Source organism: Canis lupus, chromosome 13 (assembly GCF_048164855.1).
Source record: "Canis lupus baileyi chromosome 13, mCanLup2.hap1, whole genome shotgun sequence".
Lineage (NCBI taxonomy): Eukaryota > Metazoa > Chordata > Mammalia > Carnivora > Canidae > Canis > Canis lupus.
This window is the reverse complement of record NC_132850.1, coordinates 9432906-9459768: the sequence shown is the minus strand read 5'-3', so window position 1 is coordinate 9459768 and position 26863 is coordinate 9432906. Positions and strand designations below refer to the sequence as shown.

The 26863-nt window shown below is 48.4% G+C and overlaps 1 protein-coding gene across 7 annotated transcripts in view; it reads right to left on the bottom strand.

Annotated features, from left to right (window-relative positions):
• CSMD2 (CUB and Sushi multiple domains 2) overlaps positions 1 to 26863 on the bottom strand; it is a 492622-nt gene that overhangs the window by 13817 nt on the left and 451942 nt on the right. For all 7 annotated transcript variants that reach the window (XM_072772036.1, XM_072772037.1, XM_072772043.1 and 4 more), the window contains 9 exons: positions 23583 to 23756; positions 20493 to 20675; positions 16648 to 16824; positions 15696 to 15875; positions 15146 to 15319; positions 5226 to 5399; positions 4921 to 4994; positions 4651 to 4762; positions 4027 to 4206 (listed from right to left, as the gene is read on the bottom strand). In XM_072772036.1, coding sequence (XP_072628137.1) covers positions 4027 to 4206; positions 4651 to 4762; positions 4921 to 4994; positions 5226 to 5399; positions 15146 to 15319; positions 15696 to 15875; positions 16648 to 16824; positions 20493 to 20675; positions 23583 to 23756 — 1428 coding nt within the window. The remainder of the gene's footprint in view (positions 1 to 4026; positions 4207 to 4650; positions 4763 to 4920; positions 4995 to 5225; positions 5400 to 15145; positions 15320 to 15695; positions 15876 to 16647; positions 16825 to 20492; positions 20676 to 23582; positions 23757 to 26863) is intronic.

Here is a 26863-nt window from a genome sequence, read left to right as displayed (position 1 = left end):
ATCTCACAGAGGAAGACGTAGACATGACCAACATGCACATGAGGAAATGCTCTGCATCACTTGCCATCAGGGAAATACAGATCAAAACCACCATGAGATCCCACCTCACACCAGTGAGAATGGGGAAAATTAACAAGGCAGGAAACAACAAATGTTGGAGAGGATGTGGAGAAAGGGGAACCCTCCTGCACTATTGATGGGAATGTGAACTGGTACAGCCACTCTGGAAAACTGTGTGGAGGTTCCTCAAAGAGTTAAAAATAGATCTGCCCTATGACCTAGCAATTGCACCGCTGGGGATTTACCCCAAGGATAGATGCAATGAAATGCCGGGACACCTGCACCCCGATGTTTCTAGGAGCAATGTCCACAATAGCCAAACTGTGGAAGGAGCCTCGGGGTCCATCGAAGGATGATGGATAGAGAAGCTGTGGTTTATGTATACAATGGAATATTCCTCAGCCATTAGAAACGACAAATACCCACCATTTGCTTCAACGTGGATGGAACTGGAGGGTATGATGCTGAGTGAAGTAAGTCAATTGGAGAAGGACAATCATTATATGGTTTCATTCATTTGGGGAATATAAAAAATGGTGAAAAGGAATAAAGGGGAAAGGAGAGAAAATGAGTGGGAAATGTCAGTGAGGGTGACGGAATGTGAGTGTCTCCTAACTCTGGGAAACAAACAAGGGGTGATGGAAAGGGAGGTGGGCAGGGGGTTGGGGTGACTGGGTGACGGGCACTGAGGGAGGCACCTGACTGGATGAGCACTGGGTGTTATGCTATATGTTGGCAAACTGAATTTAAATACCCCACCCCCCAAAGAAAATGACAAACCATCGTTAGAAGGAATTAAAGTTCTAAATAAATGGGAAGACATCCCATCCCATGCTCATGGATTGGAATATGTAATACTGTTCAGATGGCAACACTCCCCAAACTGACCTACAGATTTATCGTGATTCCTGTCATAATTCCAGCTGTCTGTTTTGCAGGATTTCACAATCCAACCCTAAAATTTATATAGAAATAAAAGGGGCCCAGAACAGCCAAAGCGATCTGGAAAAAAGAAGAAAAAGGAGGACATACACTTCCCAACTGCAAAACTTATCACAAAATTATTATAATTCGAGCTGTGGTGGTGGCAGGGAGGCAGCTATACAGGTCAACGGATAAAACCAATGATCCAGATATAAGCTCACATATTTACGGTCAAAGGATCTTTGACAAGGGTGCCAAGACAATTTAATGAAGAATAGTGAAAAATAGTCTTTCCAACAGCCAGAGCTGGGACTACTGGATATCCATATGCAAAGAATGAATTTGGACTCCAAATGACCTTCCTCCCCCCAAAAAAAAATCCCCCACAAAATAAGCAAAAGACCTAAATGTAAGAGCTAAAACTGCAAAACTCTTAGAAGAAAAACCATAGACATAAGTTTTCATGACCTTGGACTTGGCAATAGTTTCTTAGGTATAATATAAAGCACGAACAATGAAAATATAGATAAACTGGAGTTTGTTAAAATTAAAGACATTTGTGCTTAAAAGGACACCAAAAGTAGGTCAAAAGATCCAAACTCATCAAATTGTATACATTAAATTTTTTTATATATCCATTTTTATATATCCATTATATCTCAATAAGGCTATAAAAAAACCACGCTATAATTTGAAAAAAAAAAATTAACCTAGGGACTGAAATGGAGTTTAAAATGTGATAGTCTAATTTCATTTTAGGTGATGAGTGAAATAAAGGAGAAAGTACTTGTAAATTAAAAACAGAAAGTGAAAGACAGCCCATAAAATGGGAGAAAATATGTGCAAATCTTGTATCTGATGAATATCATATACTAGATATACAAAGAACTCTGGAAGAGACTCTGGACTAGGATGGTGACATAGGAGGCTCCTGAATCCCCCTCTTGCCTTGGACACACCGAACGCACAGCTACATATGGTTCAACAGCAGGAGTTCAAGTAGAAGAAAGGATCTACGTATAAAACTCACTGACAGAGGTAAGTGGACAGTTAAATTCAGAATACTCTAATATTGTAATTGTGGTGGGTAAACCAGATATAACTGTAGCATAAAGATTAAAAGAAAAGTATTAAAAATAACTACAACTGCAGGGGCACCTGGGTGGCTCAGTTGGTTAAGCATCTGACTCTTGATTTTAGCCTAGGTCTTGATCTCGGGGTCATGAGTCCAAGCCTTGCATTGGGCTCCATGCTGGGTGCGGAGACTACTTAAAAACAAAAAAACAAAAAAAACCAGGGCGCCCGGGTGGCTCAGCGGTTTAGCACTGCCTTCAGCCCAGGGTGTGATCCTGGAGACCCGGGATCGAGTCCCACGTCGGGCTCCCTGCATGGAGCCTGCTTCTCCCTCTGCCTGTGTCTCTGCCTCTCTCTCTCTGTGTCTCTCATTAATAAATAAGTAAAATATTTAAAAAAAACCCCAAAACTAGAACAGCAATAATTTGTTAATGAATACATGATATAAAAGGATGTCAGCTGTGACATCAAAAACATAAAGTGGAGGGAGTGTAAAAAATGTTGAGCTTTTGTATGCACTCACACTTAAGTTCTTATTTGCTTTAATTAATTAATTTATTATTATTTTTTTTCAATTAATTATTTTTATGTAGGCCTCCATGACCTGGCATGGAGCCCAGTGTGGGGCCTGAACTCATGACCCTGAGATCGAGACCTGAGCCAAGATCTGAGACCCAGAGCTGGACACTTAACTGATGGAGCCACCCAGGCACCCAATTTGCTTTATTTTTTTAAAAGATTTTATTTATTTATTCATGAGAGACAGAGACGCAGGCAGAGGGAGAAGCAGGCTCCATGCAGGGAGCCTGATGTGGGACTCAATCCTGGGTCTCCAGGATCACACCCTGGGCCGAAGGTGGCGCTAAACTGTTGAGCCACCCAGGTTCCCCCCTGCAATTTGCTTTAAGAGGACTGTCATAACTATAAGATATTTTATGTAAGCCTCGTGGTAAACATGAAAAAAAAAAAAACGTTAATTGATACATAAAAGGTAAAGAGAAAGGAATTAAACCATACCACACAGAAACCCATCTAATCCCGAAGGAAGAGAGCGAGGAAAGAAGAAAGCAGCCAGAAAAAAAAAAAAATTAAAAAAATACCAATAGGAAGTCCGTACTTGTCAAAAATTACTTTAAATGTAAATGGACTAAATTTTCCAACCCAAACATTAAGGAGTGGCTGAATGGACAAAATAAAATACAAACAGAAAACCGCAGACCCAACTCTATGCTGCCTATGAGAAACTGACTTCAGCGTCAAGGACACAGAGCTGAAGGTAGAGTGAAGGGAAAAGCTGTCCAAGCTGACGGAAACCAACCAAGAGCAGGGGAAGCCACGTTTCTATCGGACAAAACTGACTTTAAGCCAAAACCTGTACCAAGAGACAGAGGAGGTCATAAGATTTTGATAAGGGGCTAGTTCACCCCAAGGGTATAACAAATATAAATATTTATGTGCCTAACATCAGCGCAGCTAAATACAGAGGAAACGTTAACAGGTCTGGGCGAGACGCAGGCACAGGCACAGGCACGTGGTCACAGGAGGGGACTCCGGGACCTTCCTTCTAAGCACAGACTGAGCCTCCGCACAGCAAATGAGCAAGGAAACGCGGGGCCTCCCTGACTTTAGGTCAGAGGGATTCAGTTTCCATTTTTTAAGGGAGGTCTACATTTTTTTTTTTTTTTTGAGAGAGAGAGAGACTGTGGACACCCTTTATCTCTCAAATAAATAAACAGATATTTAAGCCCCAACAGGAGGAAGCAAACCCAAACCTAGGTCGGCCTCACTGCGTGCGTCCTTTGACTGCTCTGGTTTCATCTCCCAGAGGCTCGAGACCCCAGGAATGCAGAAGCAGGGTCCAGCTCCCGGGAACTGTGTTTCTCCCCCCTCGTGTGCCGCCTCCCACTCTGGCTCCGCGGCCACGTTTGGCCTCCCATCCTGCAGGGCTCGCCCGGCGGGCGCACTCACCCAGGCAGATGGGCGGCTTGCCTGTCCAGCTGCCGTCGGCTTTGCAGGTGCGGTGCTCGGAGCCGCCCTTGAGGGAGAAGCCCTCCTGGCAGGAGTAGAGGAGCGTGTAGCCCATGGAGGGCAAGTCCAGGGCCCCGACGTTGGCATGGGACGGCGTCTCTGGCTGCTTGCAGTGGTGGGCTGGAGGGAGACAGCGTTGGGCCACGCGGGTTGGCTCTTCGGGAGGCCTTGACTGCTGCTGTCCCCGGACGGAGTACCTGCTTCCTCTCCCTGCCAGGCCCCTGGCACTCGGGCCCCCCTTCCGGGCCCCCCTCCAACCCCAGCCTCCACGTCTGTACACGTGGCCAGGATGCGGACGACCAGGTCACTCGCTTGGCCTGCACGCTGTCACCCGAGGGCTGACCTCATCACTGTTAGTGTTTGCTGCCCTGACAGTTGTGTTCTGCCGGAGGCACAGGAGCTGCCTTTGGAACCCCCTAGAAAGGCTATCGTGGGGAGACATGCTCCACGAGGCCCCAGGGGCGGAGGCCACAGGAGTTCTACCGGCCCCGGGGAGCGGTGAGCGCCCTGCAGGGGTGTCCTGGGCCTCGGGCTCCCGTCCAGCTGCCGCGCGGTGTCACTTACGGACGCAGTCGGGTGGGGTTCCGCTCCAGGTCAGGTTGGGGAGGCAGGTCCTGCTGGTGGAGCCCTGCAGCAGGTAGCCCTTCTGGCAGCGGAACAGCACGGTGCTTCCCACCTGCAGGCCCGGGCACCCTTAGCCTTGCGGCCGCTGCCCCCCCACACCCCGCTGCAGCCTCCCTGCCCTCTGCTGGCCTAGGCCTCATCCTCAGCCCCCCGTGGGCATCCCTCGCCGAGCAGGGGCCCGGGCGGGCGGGCTGGTGGCCAGCGCATTACCTGGTACCCCTGGGAACTGTTCTGTGTCCCGAACTGCGGCGCACCGGGGTCGGCACACGTGGTCAGCGTCGGGTCTAGGTTGCAGAATGTGTGGTCAGTGGGGCTCTCGGCCCTCCGTTCGTCGCGGGGCCAGGGGCGGGAAGGACGGGGAGCCACCTGCTGCCCCTGCCCCCCGGGCTGGCTCGGCCCGCGGCCTGCTCTAGGGGCCCAGAGGCCGCTCCCTGCCTCCTGCAGACGAGCCCGAGGGCGGGGAAGGCATCGCCCTGGGCCCCCCGGGAGGCGAGCCCTGCCGGGCGCCCGCTCACCTATGCAGCTGGGCTGGGTGCCACTCCACGTCCCATCTGACTGGCAAAACCTCCGCGGGGAGCCCACCAGCACCAGGGGGGGCTGGCAGGAGAAGGACACGGACGACCTGTAGGAGAAGCCTCGGTCCTCTCTCCTGCCGCGGGCGGGGACTCCAGGATCTCCGCAGAACACGGCTGGGGAGAAGCGAGAGAGGCGGGTCCCAGGGTCTGCGCCCCCCGCCACCTGCCCCCCGCCCCCCGCCCCCCCGCAGCCTCTCAGCCTGCGCTGCGCAGCGCTGGGCAAGGCCACCCGAGCCGGGGGCGGCCCTAGAAGAGCTTAACTTGGGAACAACTACAACTCAGCGGCCCAAACTATTTTGTTTTCGTGCTCATTCCCTTCTAGTCTTTGCTCGGTTGCGTGTAAGCCTGTGTGTGGCTCTGAGCCCAACGTCCAATGCTGGAAATCTTGCTTTGTGCACTTACTTCCTGGCCGGTAAACCCCTTCCACGTTGATGGCACTACCATCCCTCAGCGGCTACACGACTTCGCAGCAAGAGGTCGTGCCCTACTGACCCTTTGTCCCAGCCTTCTTATCTGGCGTTTTCTATTATTGCGCTGTGAGCCGTGCCCTCCCCCAACCCAGGGCTCTCTCCTGCGGAGGCTCTGGGAGTGGACCTGGTCTGTTCAAGCCTGGTGGTAGCTCCTCACGTGAACTGCCAAATGTCTTCCTGAAGGGTGTGCGTTTACACGCAGTGGCCACGAAGGCGCCTACCTCATGGAGGGTCTCAGAGATTCCCGAAAGAACCACTACCAAATGCAAATTTGTGACAGCAAATAGAATAAACACAGGCCCCTCTTCTGTCCCTCCTGCTCGGGCTCTTGGGTGTTTGCACACATGGCCTACTGAAATGCTTACTTCCCCAGGACGTTGCGGAATGTGTTCTAGAGGGCATTGGCTGCAAATGTGATTTTGATGCCTTTGAAATAAGCACAAAGGGATCTATGTACCTGTGATTTTATTCTGAGAACCGATATACTTTATTTTATTTTACTTTTTAAGATTTTATGTATTTATTCATGAGACACACAGAGAGAGACAGGTAGAGACACAGGCAGAGGGAGAAGCAGGCTCCATGCAGGGAGCCTGATGTGGGGCTCCATCCCGGGTCTCCAGGATCATGCTCTGGGCTGAAGGCAGACACTCAACCGCTGAGCCACCAGGTGGCCCTGAGAATCAATATACTTTTGAACAGCCTCAGGACCAAAGACGGCACTCAATACCAGCCGGTGGTTTGTGGTGTGGCGTGAGCAGGCCCACGGGCCCGCCAGCACTCTTGGGTTGTGCTGGTCAGAAAGCACACTGAGCTTGCACTTATTTCCCATAAACATTCACTGCAGCACTTACCAGAACAAGCCCGTTGCCGTGGGGAACACCAGATGGGCCCCACGTACTCTGTGAATAGGCTCTACTTAAAAGAAAGGGTCTCATGTCGATCATATGTGGTTTTGGAGTTTTGGACTGAAGCAGTCTAAAATGCAAAATTAAATTTTATGTCTATTCTTTTTTCCTACTTTAAAAGTTCTAGTGGTGATAACACGAGCTGTAAATTTGAGTAAGAATTTTAGAGAAAATTGTCTGGAGAAATGATTGTTTTCAGACCAGATTTTGCTACTAGCTCACAAGGTCAGGTCCTTTTTCTGAGCCTCATCTTCCCTGCTGCTCGCCTCCTAGGATATCTCGTTGTGAGAATCAGAGGTGACCCTGTGTGCAAAGGTCCCTATAGGAAGCAGCACAGCACTGTGAAATGCGAAATGTTATCTGTGTGCACAGGCTGATATGCTGTGACCTCCCAGCCGATGGGATCACATGTGGGTAATCACCAAAGCTAACGGCTCAGTGTGACTCCTCTTCCTCATCCCCGTCTTGCCTTGAATTAAATTCACTTCCTTCTCCATTAACTTTCAAACACTATTTAATAAACATCTTCAGCTCCTGATTTTCTGCTGCTTCTGGCACCAAATAAGTCCACAGACATGAGCCCTGCCTTTTGAGATCTTAGAATCTAAGCCAGGTAACACAAGAGAGTACAAAAGATGGAAGATACAGATAAATTATATGGCTTGAACATCAACAAAACTTACTGAAAGTACACAAGTGCATTAGGTGGTCATTTGGAAATGGTGGGATTGGGGGAAAAGTCAACTTCAGAAGCTACCTTACTGAGCAGTCTACCAAATGGGGAGGCGGCATGGAAAGAGCTGAGCGGGTCTGGGGAAGCCTGCAGGAAGTGGGTGAGGCTGAAATGAGCTCGATCCTGATGGGGACAAAATCCCTGATTTAGGGACTTATATTAAGAGGAAAAAGTGGTGTTCTGAGGGATACCTAGACAGACTAGGTCTGAACGGCAGGTCTATGCAGGAAGAGGGAGCACCAAGCACTGTGGAAGGCCCAGATGCAAAGTTTGCAAACAGTGATAAGAATTCCAAGGGTTATTGCCCATCTCAGTGGTCATCCACTTGGCCACAGAAAATATGTTGTAGAACACAGCAGGTTAGAAATAAATATATTTGACTTCTTTACAGTGAGCTACAAGAAAGCAGACTACCAGAGTGAAAGTTCCCCAAGACGTCACTGCAAGCATGAAGAACACCCTTCCTGCTATGATGTGAATGTGTATGTGTGCGCACAGTCAGGAGGTTCATAATCATATACAAAATAAAATGGAAGCAGGCTAGTATCCAGAATCTAGAAAGAACTTATCAAACTCAATACCCCAAAACCAAAAAAAAAAAAAAAAAAAAAAAAATCCAGTCAAGATATGGGCAGAAGACATGAACAGGCATTTCTCCAAAGAACAGACACATGAAAAAAATGCTCAACATCACTCAGTCTCAGGAAAATACAAATCAAAACCACAGTGAGATACTATCTCATACTGGTCAGAATGGCTAAAACTAACAACCCCGAAAAACAACAGACGTTGGTGAGGACGTGGAGAAAGGGAAACCCTATTGGTGGGAATGCAGGCTGGTGCAGCCCCTCTGTGAAACAGTATGGAGGTTCCTCAAAGAGTTAAAAATAGAGCTGCCTACAACCCCGCAATCGCACTACTAGGTATTTGTCCAAAGGATGCAAACATAGTGATTCGAAGGGACACATGAACCCCATTGTTTATAGCAGCAATGTCCACAAGAGCCAAAATATGGAAAGGGCTCAGATGTCCATCAACAGATTGACTGGATAAAGAAGATGTGGTGTATGCATATATATACAAATATTATTCAGGCATTTGAAAGGAATGAGATCTTGCCATTTGCAACGATGTAAATGGAACTAGAGGGCATTATGCTAAGTGAAATAAGTAAGTCAGAGAAAAACAAATACAAAGATCATATGATCTCACTTATATGTGGAATTTAATAATCAAAACAAATGAACATAGGGGAAGGGAAGGGGAAATAAAATATGATGAAATTTGAGAGGGAGTCAAACCATAAGAGATGCTGAACTCTAGAAAACACACGGGGTTGCTGGAGGGGAGGGAGTGGGGGTAAGGGTAATTGAGTGTTGGGCATTAAGGAGGTGACATGATGTAATAAGTACTGGGTGTTAGATGCAACTGATGAATCACTAAATTTTACTTAGGAAACTAATAAAAATCTGAAAAATATATTCTAAAAAATTTTTTGAAAATTGAAAAAGATAAAATGGAAGCAGGATCAGCACCTCTGCTGGGGGAAGCCTCTATGGGAGCTGGGGAGTCTAGACCAACCAATCAGAAGTCAGTAACAGGCTGACTTGATCAGAAGTCCCCAAATCCAGGAAGAGGCAGCTTAATGAACAAGAGGTACAAATGGATGACAAAGAAAGAGCAGCTCTGTCTTGATAAGAAATGTGGTGCCAATTAAAACAACGAGACACCTTTTTAAACTTCCTGGGCTAGTAAATATTAAAAGATATTGGCAAAATCCATTATTAATGAGGACACGAGTCAAGAAATATTCTCGTAAACTGTTGGCAGGAGCTTGAGGTAGGATTCTTTCTAGAAGACAGTTTGGCAACATGTAGCAAGACATACAGAGGCATGCCCTCTGGCTCAGCATTTTCTCTCTCCTAGGAATTTACCACCAGAGTAAAGAAATGTTATCCTCAACAACAATTATTGCAGAACTGCTTCTAACATGATTAAACCAAAGAAACCTAAATTCACCATCAGTAGAAGATTTTTTTAAAAAAGATTTTATTTGTTTATTCATAAGACACACACACACACACACACACACACACACACACACAGGCAGAGACACAGGCCGAGGGAGAAGCAGGCTCCATGCAGGGAGCCAGACGTGGGACTTGATCCCAGGACCCCGGAGCCATGCCCTGAGCCACCCAGGCATCCCCCAGTAGGAGATTAAACCAGTTGTGGTAGCTACAATAAGGAGATTCTTTAAGCTATTACAAACGATGATGTGCAGATCAGTATGCATTGATGGAGAAAGGTGGTTATGGCCTATCAATGAAGACAAGTCACAAACATGTCTGCACAGCATGATTTAATGCCATTTACAGAAAATTGTACATATCTGTGTACAAAAGCATTGCGGTTGGGGTGGAAGCACAGTCAAGAGCTCAACCCTGGTTATCTTTGGGGGGCTAGAGCTCAGATGACTCTCACATTCTGTGTCTTTTCAGATATGGTACATTGTTTTATGAAGACCATAATTCACTGTTTAAAAGCAATTTAGCTATTTCTCAAGAAGTAGAAAGAAGGGATCCCTGGGTGGCTCAGCGGTTTGGCGCCTGCCTTTGGCCCAGGGCATGATCCTGGAGACCCGGGATCAAATCCCACGTCAGGATCCCTGCATGGAGCCTGCTTCTCCCTCTGCCTGTCTCTCTCTCTCTCTCTCTCTCAATCTCTCTCTCTCATGAATAAATAAATAAAATCTTAAAAAAAAGAAGTAGAAAGAAGAAAAGCAAGGCTTCTGAGTCCATACTCCACCTTGACACTTGCTTGCTACCTTCCTAATGTTTCCCTGAAGGTGTCCAAAGACCTTAAGGGATGACCAGACACCAAACGCTGTCTTTCCTGAGTCCACTTTTGAGCTTTTGGTCCTGACTTCTGCTGAAATATCCCAAACTGAAGCACATTTTCAGAGGAACCCAATGTCATGGGTATGTTGACAGTTTTCTACAGAATTAGATAAATGCCTAGTAGGAACAAAAATTGGTCCTAGTGTTTGTTCAAAGCATGGGCACCAAGAAAACCTACCAGAACCCAATTATGTGGCATGACAAGAATAAGTGAGTAAGTGAGCTCTGGGATGGACTTGGGTTCCTGGGGACACAATTAGACCAGATGGATAAGAAATAAACTCTTTCACCAAAAAATCATGTGTGCCCCAGGATCTTTTCTGTGCAGGTTATTTTCCATAAAGACAGGCATGTTTCCAGCAGAGGCCCCTTCCAGATCTTTGGGAACTAGCCCATCCACTGAATAATCTTTCATGTTAAGAAACACCTTCCTTATTTCTGGCTTATTAACCTCCTTCCACCATGACTCCACACAGTGTCCACAGTCAGGGCTCAGTTAGGATCTTCTCATTATTTTCCTTTAAACTCCCTTTAAAAGTGTCTCTGGCAGGGAGTTTCCAAGATGGCAGAGGAGTAGGAGACCTTAGAATTGTTTGGTCCCAGGAATTCAGCTGGATAGCTATCAAATCATTCTGAAGACCTGGGAATTCAACCAGAGATGTAAGAAAATAATTGCTGCAATTCTACAAATAGAAAAGTGACCACTTGCTGCAAGAATGACAAGATGGAAAAGTTCATTTCAAAAAAGAGGATAAGAGGAAGTACTGACTGCCAGGGAACTAATGAGTATAGATGTAAGAGAGATGTTGGAACTAGGGTTCAGAATAATGATTATAAAGATATTAGCTGGGCTTGAAAAAGGCATAGAGACACTAGAAAATCCCTTTATGGAGAAATAAAAGAACTAAAATCTAATGAAGTCGAAATAAAAAAGGCTATTAATGAGATGCAATAAAAAATGGAGGCTCTAACTGCTAGGATAAATGGAGAAGAGAGAATTAGTGATATAGAAGACAAAATGATGGAGAATAAAGAAGCTGAGAAAAATAGAGATAAACAACCACTGGATCATGAGGGGAAAATTTGAGAGAAAAGTGATTCCTTAAAGTGAAACAACTTTAAAGTCCTGGGGGTTTTAACAACCTACTCACTGCAATGGACAGATCATCTAAGGAGAAGATCTACAAGGAAACAAGGGCTTTGAATAATACACCGGACCAGATGGACTTCACAGATATTTTTAGGACATTCCATCGTAAAGCAACAGAATACACATTCTTCTTGAGTGCAAATGGAACATTCTCCAGAATAGATGACATACTGGTACACAAAGCAGGTCTCAGCTGGTACCAAAAGAATGGGATCATTCCCTGCATATTTTCAGACCACAATGCTTTGAAACGAACTCGATCACAATAGGAAATTTGGAAGAAACTCAAACACTTGGAGGTTAAAGAACATCCTACTAAAGAATGAATGGGTCAACCAGTAAATTAGAGAAGAATTAAAAAGATTCACGGAAACAAATGAAGATGAAAATACAACTGTTCAAAACCTTTGGGATGCAACAAAGGCGGTCCTAAGAGGGAAGTATATAGCAATACAAGCCTTTCTCAAGAAATAAGAAAGGTCTCAAATATGCAATCTAACTTTATACCTAAAGGAGCTGGAGAAAGAACAGTAAACAAAGCCTAAGCCCACCAAGAGAAGAGAATTAATAAAGATGAGAGCAGAAATCAATGAAATGGAAACCAAAAGAACAGTAGAACAAATCAATGAAACTAGGAGCTGATTCTTTGAAAGCATTAATAAGACCCTTAACTCCCTGGCCAGACTTAGCAAAAAGAAAAGAGAAAAGACCCAAATTAACAAAGTTATGAATGAAAGAGGAGATCACAACCAACACTGAAGAAATACAAACAATTGTAAGAACATATTATGAGCAATCATATGCCAAAAAATTAGGCAATCTGGAAGGGATGGATGCATTCCAAGAAACATATAAACGATCAAAACTGAAACAGAAAGAGCTAGAAAACCCAAACAGACCATAACCAACAAGGAAATTGAGGCAGTAATGAAAAATCTCCCAACAAACAAGAGTTCAGGGCCAGACAGCTTCCCTGGGGAATTCCACCCAACATTTAAAGAAGAATTAATACCTATTCTTCTTAAGTGGTTTCAAAAAATAGAAATGGAAGGAAAACTTCCAAACTCTATGAGGCCAGCATTACCTTGATCCCCAAACCAGACAATAATTCCCCCAAAAAGGAGGATAACAGACCAATATCCCTGATAAACATGGATACAAAAATTCTCACCAAGATACTAGCCAATAGGACTCAACAGTACATTAAGAGGATTATTTACCACGGCCAAGTGGGATTTATTCCTGGGCTGCAAGGCTGGTTCAACATCTGCAAATCAATCAGTGTGATACACAACATTAATAAAAGAAAGACAAGAACCACATGATCCTCTCAATAGATGCAGAAAGAGTGTTTGACAAAATACAAAGCATCTTTTCTTGATTAAAACTCTTCACAGTGTAGGGATAGAGGGAGCATCCCTCAATATCATAAAAGTCATACAAAAAGCTCACAGTGAATATCATTCTCAATGAGGAAAAACGGAGAGCTTTCCCCTCAGGTCAGGGATGTCCACTCTCACCACTGCTGCCCAACATAGCATTGAAGTCCTGGCCTCAGCAATCAGGCAACAAGAAGAAATACACGGGCATCCGAACTTGCAAAAAAGAAGTCAAACTCTCTTTCTTTGCAGATGACATGATACTGTACCTAGAAAACCCAAAAGACTCCACCCCAAGATTGTTAGAACTCATACAGCCATTTGGCAATGTGGCAGGATACAAAATCAATGCCCAGAAGTCAGTGGCATTTCTATACACTAACAATGAGACTGAAGAAAGAGAAATTAAGGATTCAATCCCATTTACAATTGCACCCAAAAGCATTAGATACCTAAGAATAAACCTAACCAAAGAGGTAAAGGATCTGTACCCTAAAAACTACAAAGCACTTCTGAAAGAAATGGAGGAAGACACAAAGAGATGAAAAAATATTCCATGCTCATGGATTGGAAGAATTAATATTGTGAAAATGTCAATATTACCCAGGGCAATTTACACATTTAATGCAATCCCTATCAAATCCTATACCATGGACTTTCTTCAGAGAGTTGGAACAAATCATCTTAAGATTTGTGTGGAATCAGATAAGACCCTGAATAGCCAGGGAATATTGAAAAAGAAAACCATATCTGGGGGCATCACAATGCCAGATGTCAGGTTGTACTACAGAGCTGTGGTCATCAAGATAGTGTGGTCCTGGCACAAAAACAGACACATAGATTAATGGAACAGAATAGAGAACCCAGAAGTGGACCCTGAACTCTATGGTCAACTAATATTTGACAAAGGAGGAAAGACTCTCCACTGGAAAAAAGACAGTCTCTTCAATAAATGGTGCTGGGAACATTGGACATCCACGTGCAGAGGAATGAAACTAGACCACTCTCTTGCACCAGATGCAGAGATAAACTCAAAATGGATGAAAGATCTTAATGTGAGACAAGATTCCATCAAATCCTAGAGGAGAACACAGGCAACACCCTTTTGGAACTTGGCCACAGCAACTTCTTGCAAGATCCATCCATGAAGGCAAGAGAAACAAAAGCAAAAATGAACTATTGGGACTTCATCAAGATAAGAAGCTTTTGCACAGCAAAGGATACAGTCAGCAAAACAACAAGACGACCTACAGAATGGGAGAAGATATTTGCAAACGACGTATCAGATCAAGGGCTAGTATCCAAGATCTATAAAGAACTTATTAAACTCAACAGCAGAGAAACAAACAATCCAATCATGAAATGGGCAAAAGACATGAACAGAAATCTCACAGAGGAAGACATAGACATGGCCAACAAGCACATGAGAAAATGCTCTGCATCACTGGCCATCAGGGAAATACAAATCCAAACCACAATGAGATACCACCTCACCCCAGTGAGAATGGGGAAAATTAACAAGGCAGGAAACCACAAATGCTGGAGAGGATGCGGAGAAAAGGGAACCCTCTTACACTGTTGGTGGGAAAGTGAACTGGGGCAGCCACTCTGGAAAACTGTGGAGGTTCCTCAAAGAGTTAAAATAGACCTGCCCTACAACCCAGTAATTGCACTGCTGGGGATTTACCCCAAAGATTCAGATGCAATGAAACGCCGGGACACCTGCACCCCGATGTTTCTAGCAGCAATGTCCACAATAGCCAAACTGTGGAAGGAGCCTCGGGGTCCATCGAAGGATGATGGATAGAAAAGCTGTGGTCTATGTGTACATGGGATATTCCTCAGCCATCAGAAAGAACAAAATCTTGGCATTTGCAATGACGTGGATGGAACTGGAGGGTGTTATGCTGAGTGAAACATAATCAGAGAAGGACAATTATCATATGATCTCACTCGTGTGGAATTTAGGGACCAGCACAGAGTGTTATAGAGAAGGGAGGGAAAAGTAAAACAAGATGAAATCAGAGACAAAGACAAACCCTGAGAGACTTAATCACAGGAAGCAGACTGAGGGGGGCTGGAGGGGGTGGGGGGACGGGTATTGGGGTGACAGGCAGTAAGGAGGGCTTGGGGCACGAGGAGCACTGGGGTGACGTGAGCCTGAGGGACACCGACCTCCACCCCTGGAAGCAGTAATACATTACATGGTAACATGACCCCACGTCCCCAGCCCGGCTGACCCTGCAGGGGGCCGTGTTGCCCCAGGTCTTCCCAGCCGGCGGCAGGGCCCCCACCGAGGCCCCGCGGTCGGGACACTTACGGAAGCACTGAGGCAGCTCTCCGGTCCAGGACCCGTTCCCCTCACAGGTGAGCACGGCGGGCAGGGACAGCTGGTAGCCCTCCAGGCAGGCGTAGGTCACGCTCGAGCCCCACGTGAAGTCGGATCCCACCACCTTCCCGTTGGGAAGCAGCTGAGGGGGCTTGCACACGATGGCTGGGGCCGGGAGACCGAGGCACCGGGTTCTGCGGCTGGCCCCCGCCTCCCACCCTGCGCCCCACGTCCCACACCGCATGCCCCAGGCCCCAAGCCCTGCACCCCAGGCCGAGGGCCCACGCCCCACGTCTCACATCCCATGCCCCACCTCCCAGCCCCACACCCCATGCCCCAAGCCCCACCCACGCCCGCTGGGGCTCTAGGCTACACAGGGAGACCCAAGGACGCCCTGTCCTAGATGGGGAGCTGGTGTCCCTTTGCCTTTTACGATGTCCTCGAGTGCCCCGGCCCCCCCACGAGGTGTCACCAGGGCCCGGCTGTCGCCTCCCCCGATGCTTCAGGGCCCGTGGCCGTCCCCTGTGCAGCCCGGACGCACCTTTGCACACGGGCTTGGTGCCGTTCCACGTGCGGTCCTTGGTGCAGCTCAGCACGGACACCCTGTGAGACTCCATCGTGTAGCCGGGGACGCACTGGAACGTTACGGTTCTGTTGTACCTGAAGTCGCTGCCCAGCCGGAGGCCGTTGGCTGGAATCCCAGGGTCGCCACAGTTTATGACTAGGACCAAGAGGACAAGGCCTCGTCGCTGTCTGCACAGGCCTCCGCCATGCCGGACCCCGGGAGCCCCCGGCCCCGAACCGTCCAGAAGGGCAGAGGCCTGCCCAGGGGCCGCGGCTCCCCGTGAAGGTCCCCTGCAGCCCCAGCGCCCCCCGACCCTGGGGTGGGAAGCCGGCCGAGGCCCGGAGAGCTGTGCGTTCGGTGCCGAGGGCTGCGGAGGCTCCTGCCGTCCTGCCTGGGGGGCCCTCGGGACATCGCGATGGCAAGTGGGGGAGGGTCTGCTGAGCTCGGGCCTCGGAACAGAAGTGACCCGGATGTGGGGATCTGGACGGAGCCCCGAAGTCACAGGGCTTGGAAAGGCCCCTGTCGTCAAACTCGCTTCACTCCATCGGGGAAACCCAGTGAGTTGCTTCCCAAGGGACGAGGTCTGGGGCCGCCCCCAAGAGGGGCAGGAAGGGGGCAGTGGGGCTGCGCAGGCTGGAGAGGCGGCCGTGTGGGGTGGGCTGGGGCCCAGGGGACCCACAGGGACAGCGAGGCAGGTGGCGGCTGTAACCTGGCTGAGAAGCAGGCCGAGTGCGGACAGTCTGGCGGGAGAGGGACCGGGAAGCCGGTGGGGGGGCGGGAACCCCAGGCACTGCAAGCCCCCTGTCCTCTGCGCTGCGCGGGGCCGCAAGCGACACATGCACCCCAAGTGACCCCTTCGTCCTGTGGGGGTCAGGCGTGGCGGGGGAATGGGCCCGTGCCCTGGTGCGACAGCCCGCGGCGGCCTCACCTATGCACTCGGGGTCGCCGCCTGTCCAGGTGCCGTTGACGGAGCAGTGGCGGCTGAGCAGGCCCGCGGCGTAGTAGCCCTCGCGGCACTCGTACACCACGGAGCTGGCGAAGCCCAGGCCGTCGCTGAACACCACCCGGGCGTTGCTGGGGGTCCCCGGGTTTCCACAGGAGATCACTGGGGGCCAGAGGGGCGTGTTAGTCACCGGGTGGGCAGCCGGGAGTGGCCGGGGGCCCCCTGTGCCACGGGGGTGCCCTGTGGTCCCCGATGATCCTCAGGCTGTTTTGGTGTCTGGGCCTCCCGCCCTCAGAAGGGAAGACACACCCGCATGCACTCTCCTTAACCGTCATCTCTTTTATGATCCCCCCTAAAGTCCTAAACAATTCCTTAATGTCACCAGATGTCCAACCAGAGCTTAATTTGCTTCAAGTGTTCCCCCTCCCTATTTTACAGTTGATTTGTCTGAATCAGGGTCCAAAGGGGACTCCTGATGGGCACGTCTCGGAGACTGAATTCAGGGATTCCTGTCCCTCGTCCTGCATCCGTCGGGCTCCAGGGCTTCTCCGGGGCAACTCCCCCCTTTCCGGACATCACAACAGCCCCCGGAGGCCCTGCCCACGAGGTGCTCTGTCCCTCGCAGCCGCTGGAGCCGCACAGGTGGTCCTGTCTCCCCCCCGTGTCGCATCACAAGGCACAGGACGTCTGGCTGGTGGCTCCCTCGTGAGGCTGAGGCCGACGGGGTGGGCTCGGGTTCGCCCACGTCACCAGGGCAAGGCTCTGCGGGCCGTTCACTGAATGGTCTGGACAAGTGCTTGATGACTGTCGGCCGGACTCCTTATCTCCTTGGGGGACAGAAAACCGTGGCACCGACCACTGGTTCTCTCCACACCAGCTGGCGTTCTTGAGTCGGGACTTGCCGTCATCAGATACTTGCCTTCCCTCAAATACAATTCATAAAGGAAGGCTCAGGAATGTTCGATTTTCTTTTTTATCAGGTGTGAGATAATGATTTGGTTTCCTAGCAAGCTCCGCGGATGACCCATAGGCCCTGGGGCTCGTGGATTTAAACTTATTGTGTCGCCACCCACTGCTGCTATTGTTCGTATTAGCAGGTCTCTGGCTGGAGGGAGCCTCTCCAGGTTGGCTTGTGTGCTCCTCGGACTCGATCCCACTTGCCTCCGGTAGGTTCCCTGCGGGAGTGACAGGAGGGCCTGTGTTCATCGTGTATATCTTGGCCCCATCCCGGAATCAGCCACTTCTCTGGAGAGCTCTGCTTCCTTTCGATGGAGAAGGGACTTAAGAACCATAATCTGAAAGCTCGGAGTACTCATTGCCACGGAGGTGCTCGTGGATTCCACACTTTCAGGATGGCTAGAGCTGGGAAAATGACTTTCTAAGCTGAAAATTCACAGAGTTTATGCTGAGATTACCAATCCAAATTTAAAATTGAGAGTTTTTCCTTAGCTTCTTTATTTTTCTATCTCTTTAATGCCAAAAATCTTGGTTCTTAATCACAAATAATGTCCTCAAAAAAAAAAAGAAAAAACAAAACAAAACAAAACAAAAACAAATAATGTCCTCAAAAAGTTTCAGAATGGTATTATCCATATTATTACTGACAATATGAGTGCTGAAAACAATTTAGGATTTCATTGTCATTCTCTTTGTCCTCGGGGCACGTACGCCATAGTCAAAGTCCACTTCTTTTCAAGTCAGTTGAGATAATTCTCTGGATCATTGAGTCACTGCTTCACTATGTAGTTAGGTTCATTCGTTTTCATTTTGATTTTGATATTTAGAGATTGCTCGTTTCTTTTTTTTTTAAAGGTTTTATTTATTTATGCATGAGAGACATAGAGAGAGAGGCAGAGACACAGGCAGAGGGAGAAGCAGGCTCCACACAGGGAGCCCCATGCGGGACTCGATCCCAGGACTCCAGGATCACGCCCTGGGCTGAAGGCAGCACTAAACCACTGAGCCACGGGGGCTGCCCAAGATTGCTCATTTCTGATCTTCGATTTAACTTTACTTTGCTGCGGATATACAACATGTATGTGGTCCCAAAGTCAAATGTGCAAATGATTCCTATATAATGAGCCCACCCACAACAAGTATCTGTGCTGCCTACGTGCTGGGAACATAGTGGACGTCACGTCCCCTATCCTTGAGGAGCCTTAAGGACCTACTTATAAATAGTTGAATTAAAATATGTAGTAAGTTTTACACTTTAAGGAAGAAGACGCTGTAAGAAGGGAGGAGCTCATTGGGGCTGCAGATGGGAGGCTGAGTAGTGCTTTGACAGGTAAGTGGGAGTTTGTCAAGGAAAGCCACGGAGAATCGCGGGCGTGTCATACACACACTCATCGGCCATTCACCTCCAGGTCTGAGCTCTCAGCCACCCACTTTCTGTTCCCTGGACGCTCCCGACATGGTGACTGACTCCATGCTGGGATCTGAGTGGCCTGAAACAGCGGGTCACAGCGGGTATTTGGGAAGCATTCTGCATTCTGCAATCTCCTGCTGCCAACACTCTTCCACCGCCACAGATCTCTTACGATGCCTACAAAATCCTGTGGCAATAGGGGCTCCTGGGTGGCTCAGATGGTTAGGTGATCTCAGCCCGAGTTAGATCTCGGGGTCGTGAGTTCAAGCTCCCGCGGGGCATGAAGCTTACTTAAAAAAAAAAAAAAAAGAAGAAATCCTATGGAAACTAACTTTGCAAAAGCAAAGGCAAGTCAGAAAGGCAGACGGGTGGGAGAGGGCCCCAGACCGTCTGTAGCCTTTCCTGGGCAGGTGCCCCCTGACGGGGGCCAGAACATCGCCTCTCCCTCTGTAGGACTTCACAGCCTCGGCCTCGAGGGCCAATCTCTGACCATCGCCTCTTGTCTCTTTAGCTCCTACCCTCAGGGATTCATTCTCTGGTGACATTTTGATTTCAGTGGGACCTAGAACCCACCGGTCCCGCCACCTTGCCACTGCCCCTTATTTGTCTCATTGGCCATCTCCCTTCTCATCCAGCAGGTGCCCGAATCCATCACAGTCACTGCCTTGCACGCACCCTCGGTTCCCTTGCCACTCGCTGCCAATGTCTTGGCTGCCTGATAAAACCCCAGCTGTTCGCCTAGTGCTTTGCCTGCCTTATGTCCACACCCGTGGGACAAAGACACAGGTGGAAGCTGCAGCTCTCACCTTAAACCAATGGCCTGGTTCCTTGAGTGAGCCTTTGGCTCCGCCAGCCACGGCTTCTTTCCCTATTGGACCCCCTTGCCTCTCTTCCCGCAGCCTCCTCCTTCTTCCAGCACCTTCTCACACACTCTAACTCTCAGCGGCTATGCCGATTCCTAACTAGCAGGCTGTATTTTAGGGAGAGACAGCGAGTTCCTGGGAGCAGCTACAAAAAGTTAGACTCTGGGGAGAGAGGCTTTAAAATCAAATTATTTTCAGAAATTTAGAAGCGGGTGGAGAAATGCCGCTTCCCCCACTGGAGCTGCGTCAGGACCCATCAGTACCGGCTTCCCTTATGTTTAGGGACTTTTAAAAATTAGATTTGTATTTCTTTTGGCACTTTGGGAACTTGCCCTACAGTCTCTTCCCTTACGCGACAGTGCGAGAGTGCGTGGTGTGTCGGCCACACCACCGTGAGCTGGGTCCCCACTACAGCGTGGGACACAGCGTCACTGGGGGGCCGAGAGATGGGTGAACAGGAGGGGTTCTGGGTCCCTTCTGCGGCCTTCCCTAGGCGGGGCCAGGGAGCGTCGATGGCCCCAGGCCGGGGTCCAGCGGGGGTGTGAGGGCAGCCGCAGGGCGCGGGGACACGGGCTGGGGGTGGGGCCCACGGACGTTACCTCGGCACTCGGGCTGCGCGCCGCTCCACGAGCCGTTGCCCTGGCAGGTGCGCTCGGACGATCCCCGGAGCGTGTGGCCCGCCTCGCAGCTGAAGCGCAGCAGGCTGCCCGGGCTGAAGCTGTCCCCCAGCCGGATGCCGTGCGCGGGGGTCCCTGGGTCGCCGCAGAGTCCCGTGCTCGTTCCTGTAGGGGCCAGAACCACAGTGGCCCCGCTGGGTGAGCCTGGACCGCAGCGGGGGCACCAGGAGACGCAGACACAGGCCGGGGTCGTGCTCCCGCTGCATGGACCCGGCCTCGCTGCCCAGGAGTCAGAGCGTACGAGGCCCGAGGTCCCGGGTGGGGCCCCGGGGACCGCGCAGCACGGAGAAAGGGAACCGCCTCACACAGTCACAGTGGCTGCAGCCAACAAGTGCGGGAGCGGAGGTGTTGGCGAGGACGCAGAGGAGGGGTACTCCACACCGAGTGTGGGAAGCCAGGCTGGTGCCACCACCCGACGGCAGCGTGGACGGTCCTCAGAGGGTCAGAACTGGGCTGCCCTACGACGCAGCCACCGCACTGCTGGGGCTTCACCCCAAAGATACTGATGTACTGAAACCAAGGGACACCGGCTCCCCAGCTTCACAGCCGCAGTGCCCACAGTAGCCACACTGCGGGAGGAGCCACGGTGGCCATTGACAGGTGATGGATGAAGAAGACGCGGTCTATGTATACAATGGGGTAGCAGCCATCAAAACATGAAATCTTGGTATTTGCAACGACGTGGATGGAACTAGAGGGTATTATGGTAAGTGATGTAAGTCAATCAGAGAAAGACAATTATATGATCTCGCTCATATGTGGAATTTAAGAAACAGCACAGAGGATCATAGAGAAAGGGAGGGAAAAATAAAACAAGACAGAAGCAGAGGGAGACAAACCATAAGAGACTCTTAATCACAGGAAACAAACTGAGGGTGGCTGGAGGGGGTAGGGGGGACGGGGTAATGGGGTGACAGGCATGAAGGAGGGCATGTGATGTAATGAGCAGTGGGTGTTATATAGGCCTGAGGAATCACTGAGCTCTACCTCTGACACTAATAATACACTGTGTTAATTAATTGAATTTAAATAAAATTAAAAAAAAAAAAAGAGAAAGCAGAGGGAAGGCTGTGTGGTGGAGATGAGGCCTTTGCTCTCTGGCCAGTGCCAGTGTGGCATGTCAGTGGGCCAAGCTGGCCCTTCCCTCCTGTCCTCCTCCTTCCCGTCACCCCTTCTCCACAATCTCTATGGACTCTGTGCACTCTGAATCCCGAGTTCCAGCATTTTAGCTCACATGCCCAAAATTCTCTTGGCCCAACTATTGGGAGCGTCTCCTAATGTCTCTATCTCCTAAACTCTCCCTGTAACCCATCTTCCACTTTATCCTCAAACCTGGACAATGAACAGCCGCCAACCATCTGGTCTTGTTTCTTTCCTGCTGAGACATCTCCACTGGCTTCCTGTTGCCTATGGGTCAAAGTCTAGAGCCCTTAGTGTAGTCTCGTCTTCCCAACAGTCCAGCTGGAATCTGGATCCTGGGCCTGTAGTTGAGGATTCCTGAATTCTCCAAGTAAGCAACACAGCTGAATTTTGGGCAACGTGTTTTGGACTCTCTCATTCCATCCTTTGCCCCTTGCCTCCTGCTACATTTCTGCGTTTATCTGGGTCCTGATAGTGAACAGACCCACCCATCTACGTTCATTTGGGTCCTAATAACGTACAGACCCACCCATCTGCATTTATCTGGGTCCTGATAGTGTAGAGACCCACCCAAGAGAGTGCTAAGGACCCAAGAGGCAGAGGAGGGTAGAGAACAGGAGACAAAGCCACAAAGGAAGCATGAGGAAGGAAGAGGAAAACTAAGGAAAAAGTGGCAACTTCATGAGAAGATAGGTTGCCATCTGACGTGGCAAGTACCTCCTCATGAACCACGTGTATGGGCATTAAATGGTAACGTCTGGGTGAGCACATCTAGCTTGTGGGAGTAAATAAATGTTTTGTGTACACCCCACCATTTACCATACCATCTTCTTGATCTTGGAATTCCTTTCTTTTGTCATTTAGTCTCAGAGTGTGAGAACACTGTAGAATCCGATGTTGCTCTCTACCAAGGAAGGGGGATTTGTTCGATCTTCAACTCAAACATTTGGGAAAAAGGGCCTATCTCACTTGCCTAGATTTTCTTCCCTGTTCAAGTTTTCTGGGGTGGAGCTAATGCAACAGGCTGCACTGGGTCTCCCTAAAGGCAGCTCTGATGGTGAGTACACTAACTCTCACTCCGGCTAGGTGACCTCAGCTGGGGCCTGAGGGTGGAGGTCTCCAGTCTTGGGAGTTTATTTTGACAGAATGGTCCCCACTGTAGCGTTTAGGGCGCTGTTTTGGTGATATAAGGGAATCTGGGATGGAATATCGTCCCATGGGGGCAGACGGTGACTACCGGCCCTCTACTGAGGTGTATCAGCAAGATAAGGATGGTAGAAATGGGCGATGTACAACCTAGAGTGTCTCAAAGCTAGACCTCGCTGCATGCCCTGACGGCCCCGGGGCTTCTAACCTGTTACGCGTCACCTAGGTGCATGGCCACATGGAACGAGCCTCAGAAATCTGACCCTGGCTTTCTGAAAGCATATTTCTTAGGACTGGCAGGAGATGGTGCAGCAAAAGATGGTGTCTGTAAGTCTCAGGAAGGGAGGAGTGATATTCTCACGAGTGCACGTCTAGTCACTTATTCTTCACACCTCTCAGTTTCTTATCTAGGGAGGCCTGGGCTCCTCCTAGAAACGTACAGAAATAAGTATCTGGACAGGGCTCTGGCCAGAGAGGGGACCTCACAAACTTGCATCTTGTCTAGTGTTGCAATGTCTGGGCTACATGGGCTTGGCCAGAACAGACTAAAGGGAGGAAGCTGCGCTTAGATCTCCAAAGGCTGAAGTCTGGTTGGGACTTCCGATAGCTGTGTTCTCTGCCTGTGAGATGGGGGTCTCTCTCCCACTGATCTGTCACACTCACACCTTGGGGGCTTGTCCATCTCCCCCCTCCCCGCCAAGGGCTCCCTCATGCCAGGCTCCATACCTGAGCAGTGGGGGAGGGTGCCAGTCCAGTGTCCATCCAGCCCGCACATACGGGTGGCATTTCCAATCAGAGTCCTCTTGCCGGTGCAACTGTAATGCACGACCGCTCCCACGGTGTAGCTGTCCCCGGACATCTGGGCGTGGGGTGGGGAGCCTGGATGGCCACAGGACACCACTGTGGGGAAGAGCAAACATGTCAGCAACTGCACAAAGGGTTGGATCATCATCACAGGACACATGCTAGGCTTTCCGTAGCGACAAGCAGAGAAGAGGAAGCCTGGGTATCTACTGAAGTTTGCCTCCTGCTGACATGCCCACCTGCCATCAGTGGACAAGGCCCACCCGCCATTTTCCATATGTGACATGAAGAGTAATACTTGTTTTAAGAGTTAAAGGAGCTAATAAGTGGGAAACTGCTTGGCGTGTAGCAGGTATCCAATGGCATCTGTCTCCTCTCTCCTTTGCCTCTTTTGCTCATCTCTCCCTAGTTCCTCATTGCCGGAGGACATACCCAAGGGGTCTCGGGCAGGAAGGCAGTATACATACCAAACCTAAGGTAGGAGAGACCACTGTCATCCTAGGACTGTCTGCACTGGCTACAGTTCCAGAATAAGGCCAGTTCTAGTCTTTTTCCAGCTGCATCTTACAGATGCCCACATCAATCGTCCCCAACTTGTCCCCTTGAGTCTGCAAGTTCCCTCTCCCGAAACACCAAATTGTACCTGAACACCAGTGATAAGATTCGAACACCAGATTATCCAAAGAAAACGAAAGTACTAGCTTGAAAAGACACGTGCCCCCCATGTTCACTGCCGTGCTGCCGCGGGGGCCCCCGACATGGTGTTCACCCAAGCGTCTACCGGCGAATGAACGGATAGAGACGATGTGGCGTGTGTACAAGGGAATGTCATTTGCTTATAACAAGAATGAAATCTTGCCATTTGTGGCAACATGAACAGACCCTGAGGGCATTATACTACGTGAAAGAAGTCATTCAGAGAAAGACAAATTCCATATGGTCTCACTTCTCTAAAACAAAGCAAAACAGAACACCCAAACAATAGAGCTTTCAGATACAGAGAATAGACTGGTGGTTGCCAGAGGCAGCGGATGGGAGGCCAGGGGGGTCGAAGGGAAGAAACTTCCAGTTACAACATCAGTAAGTCACGGGCTGTGATGTACAACAGTGACTAGAGTTACTGACACGGTATTCCATATTTGAAAGTTGCTAAGAGGCTAGATCTTAAAAGTTCTCATCATAAGAAACAAAATTCTAACGCTGGGTATGGTGATGGCTGCTAATCAGACTTACTGTGGTGATGGTTTCATGATGTATACAAGTATCAAATCATCATGTGGGGTACACAAAACTAGTATTATGTTGTACGTCAATTATACCTCCTTTAAAAAAGAAAGATTAGGGGCTCCTGGTGGCTCAGTTGGTTGAGCGTCTGTCTTCAGCCCAGGGTGTGATCCTGGAGGCCTGGGATCGAGTCCCACATCGGGCTTCCTGCATGGAGCCTGCTTCCTCTGCCCGTGTCTCTGCCCCTCTCTCTCTCTCTCTCTGTGTTTCTTGTGGATAAATAAAATCTTTTAAAATCTTTTTAAAAAAAGTTGGATTTAGATACACATATAAAATATAGATATAAAATCTATACCTATATCTGTATTTATGTAATTTCTTACTGGCTTTTGTTCCTGTTTCTTTGGAGAACTCAGACTAATTGAGAACTGAGATGAATCCTAGATCTATATTGTTGTGGGAAAATACAGACAGTTGTTATTTTAAGGCAATAAATTGCGAGATATTTGTTACACAGCAATAGATAACTGACTGGCTTCCCCTAGAGTGACTGATCCAAGAGACCAAGGTGGAGGTGGAAATGTCCTTTATGACCTAACTTTTTCTTTTTTTTTTTTAACTTTTTCTTTTTAAACACAGTTCTTTATATCAGAGTTCTTTTTAAAATATTTTATTTATTTATTCATGAGAGAGAGAGACAGAGACAGAGAGGCAGAGACACAGGCAGAGGGAGAAGCAGGCTCTATTCAGGGAGCCTGACATGGGACTCAATCCAGGGACTCCAGGATCACACCCTGGGCTGAAGGTGGCGCTAAACCGCTGAGTCACCCAGGGATCCGATGACCTAGCTTTTTAAGTCACATATCACCACATGACACAGACCAACCCTGGTACAATATAGGAGGATATGACATATGGATATGAACAACAGTAGGTGAGGCCATTGGAACCATCTTCAAGGCTGACTATCCTATCACTGTGTGAATGTACCACAATTTTCATCCATTTCCTGTGGATGGATTTTGGATTGTTTTCTGCTTTGGGCTTTTATGAATAACATTTATAAGAGCATTTTTCTTCATGTTTATCAATGCATATATGTACACATGTATGCTGGCTACTTACTGAATGAGGTGATTGCAGTTGGCTATTTTCAGATCTTATTTAGCTATACAATTTTTCTTTGGTTAATTTGAGGATAGTGTTAAATTATGGTAATATCTAATAGTCTCTGAAAAAGTGTATGCAAAGCCTGAAATTATTTATTTATCACTGGGTTGATTGAGGCTACTTAGGTATCTGTAGAATTAGCAACCAGAGTATACTCTATTGTTTTATTCCTTTCCTGTGGTTTGTTCTTTTCAAAGAGGAAAAAAGTCAACAATAAAATGGAAAGATAAAACAGTGTCAATACCATTTGGCTGTTGTGGGTAAGGAAAACCCAGAAGATGTAAGATAATAAAGAGGAACAACTTATACTCAGTGTGTATTTGCATACAAACCAGGGAGACGAAGAGCACAGAGAAGGTGAGTAACTGTTTCTGCATTTCTCAATTTGTCAATATAAAAACATTTAAAAAATGTATTTAATGTTTATGCTTTTGTCCAAATGGGATCTCCAGATCCTGCAGTGGCTGTTTAGTTTCTAACTGCAAATAAGTTTTTTTTTTAATTTAATTTTTTTCTAACTGCAAATAAGTTGAGATGTGTACATGAAAATAGGCAAGATAGATATTTAGCACTGCTAATAATAGACTTTCTTATATTACAAGGGTACATACATAATGGGATTGAGGAAAAGTATAATATTGTAATTAAAAAACAACACAAATCACGATTAATGGTTGGGTGTGGACTATGCTGAGTCCCACAGCAAAATAAAAAGGACCCCATGATGGTTCCTAGGCCTTAAGTATGAGAATTGTACTTGATGATGGGCCAGCCTCCAGGGCTTCCACTGTTTCTTAAAGCACTTTATC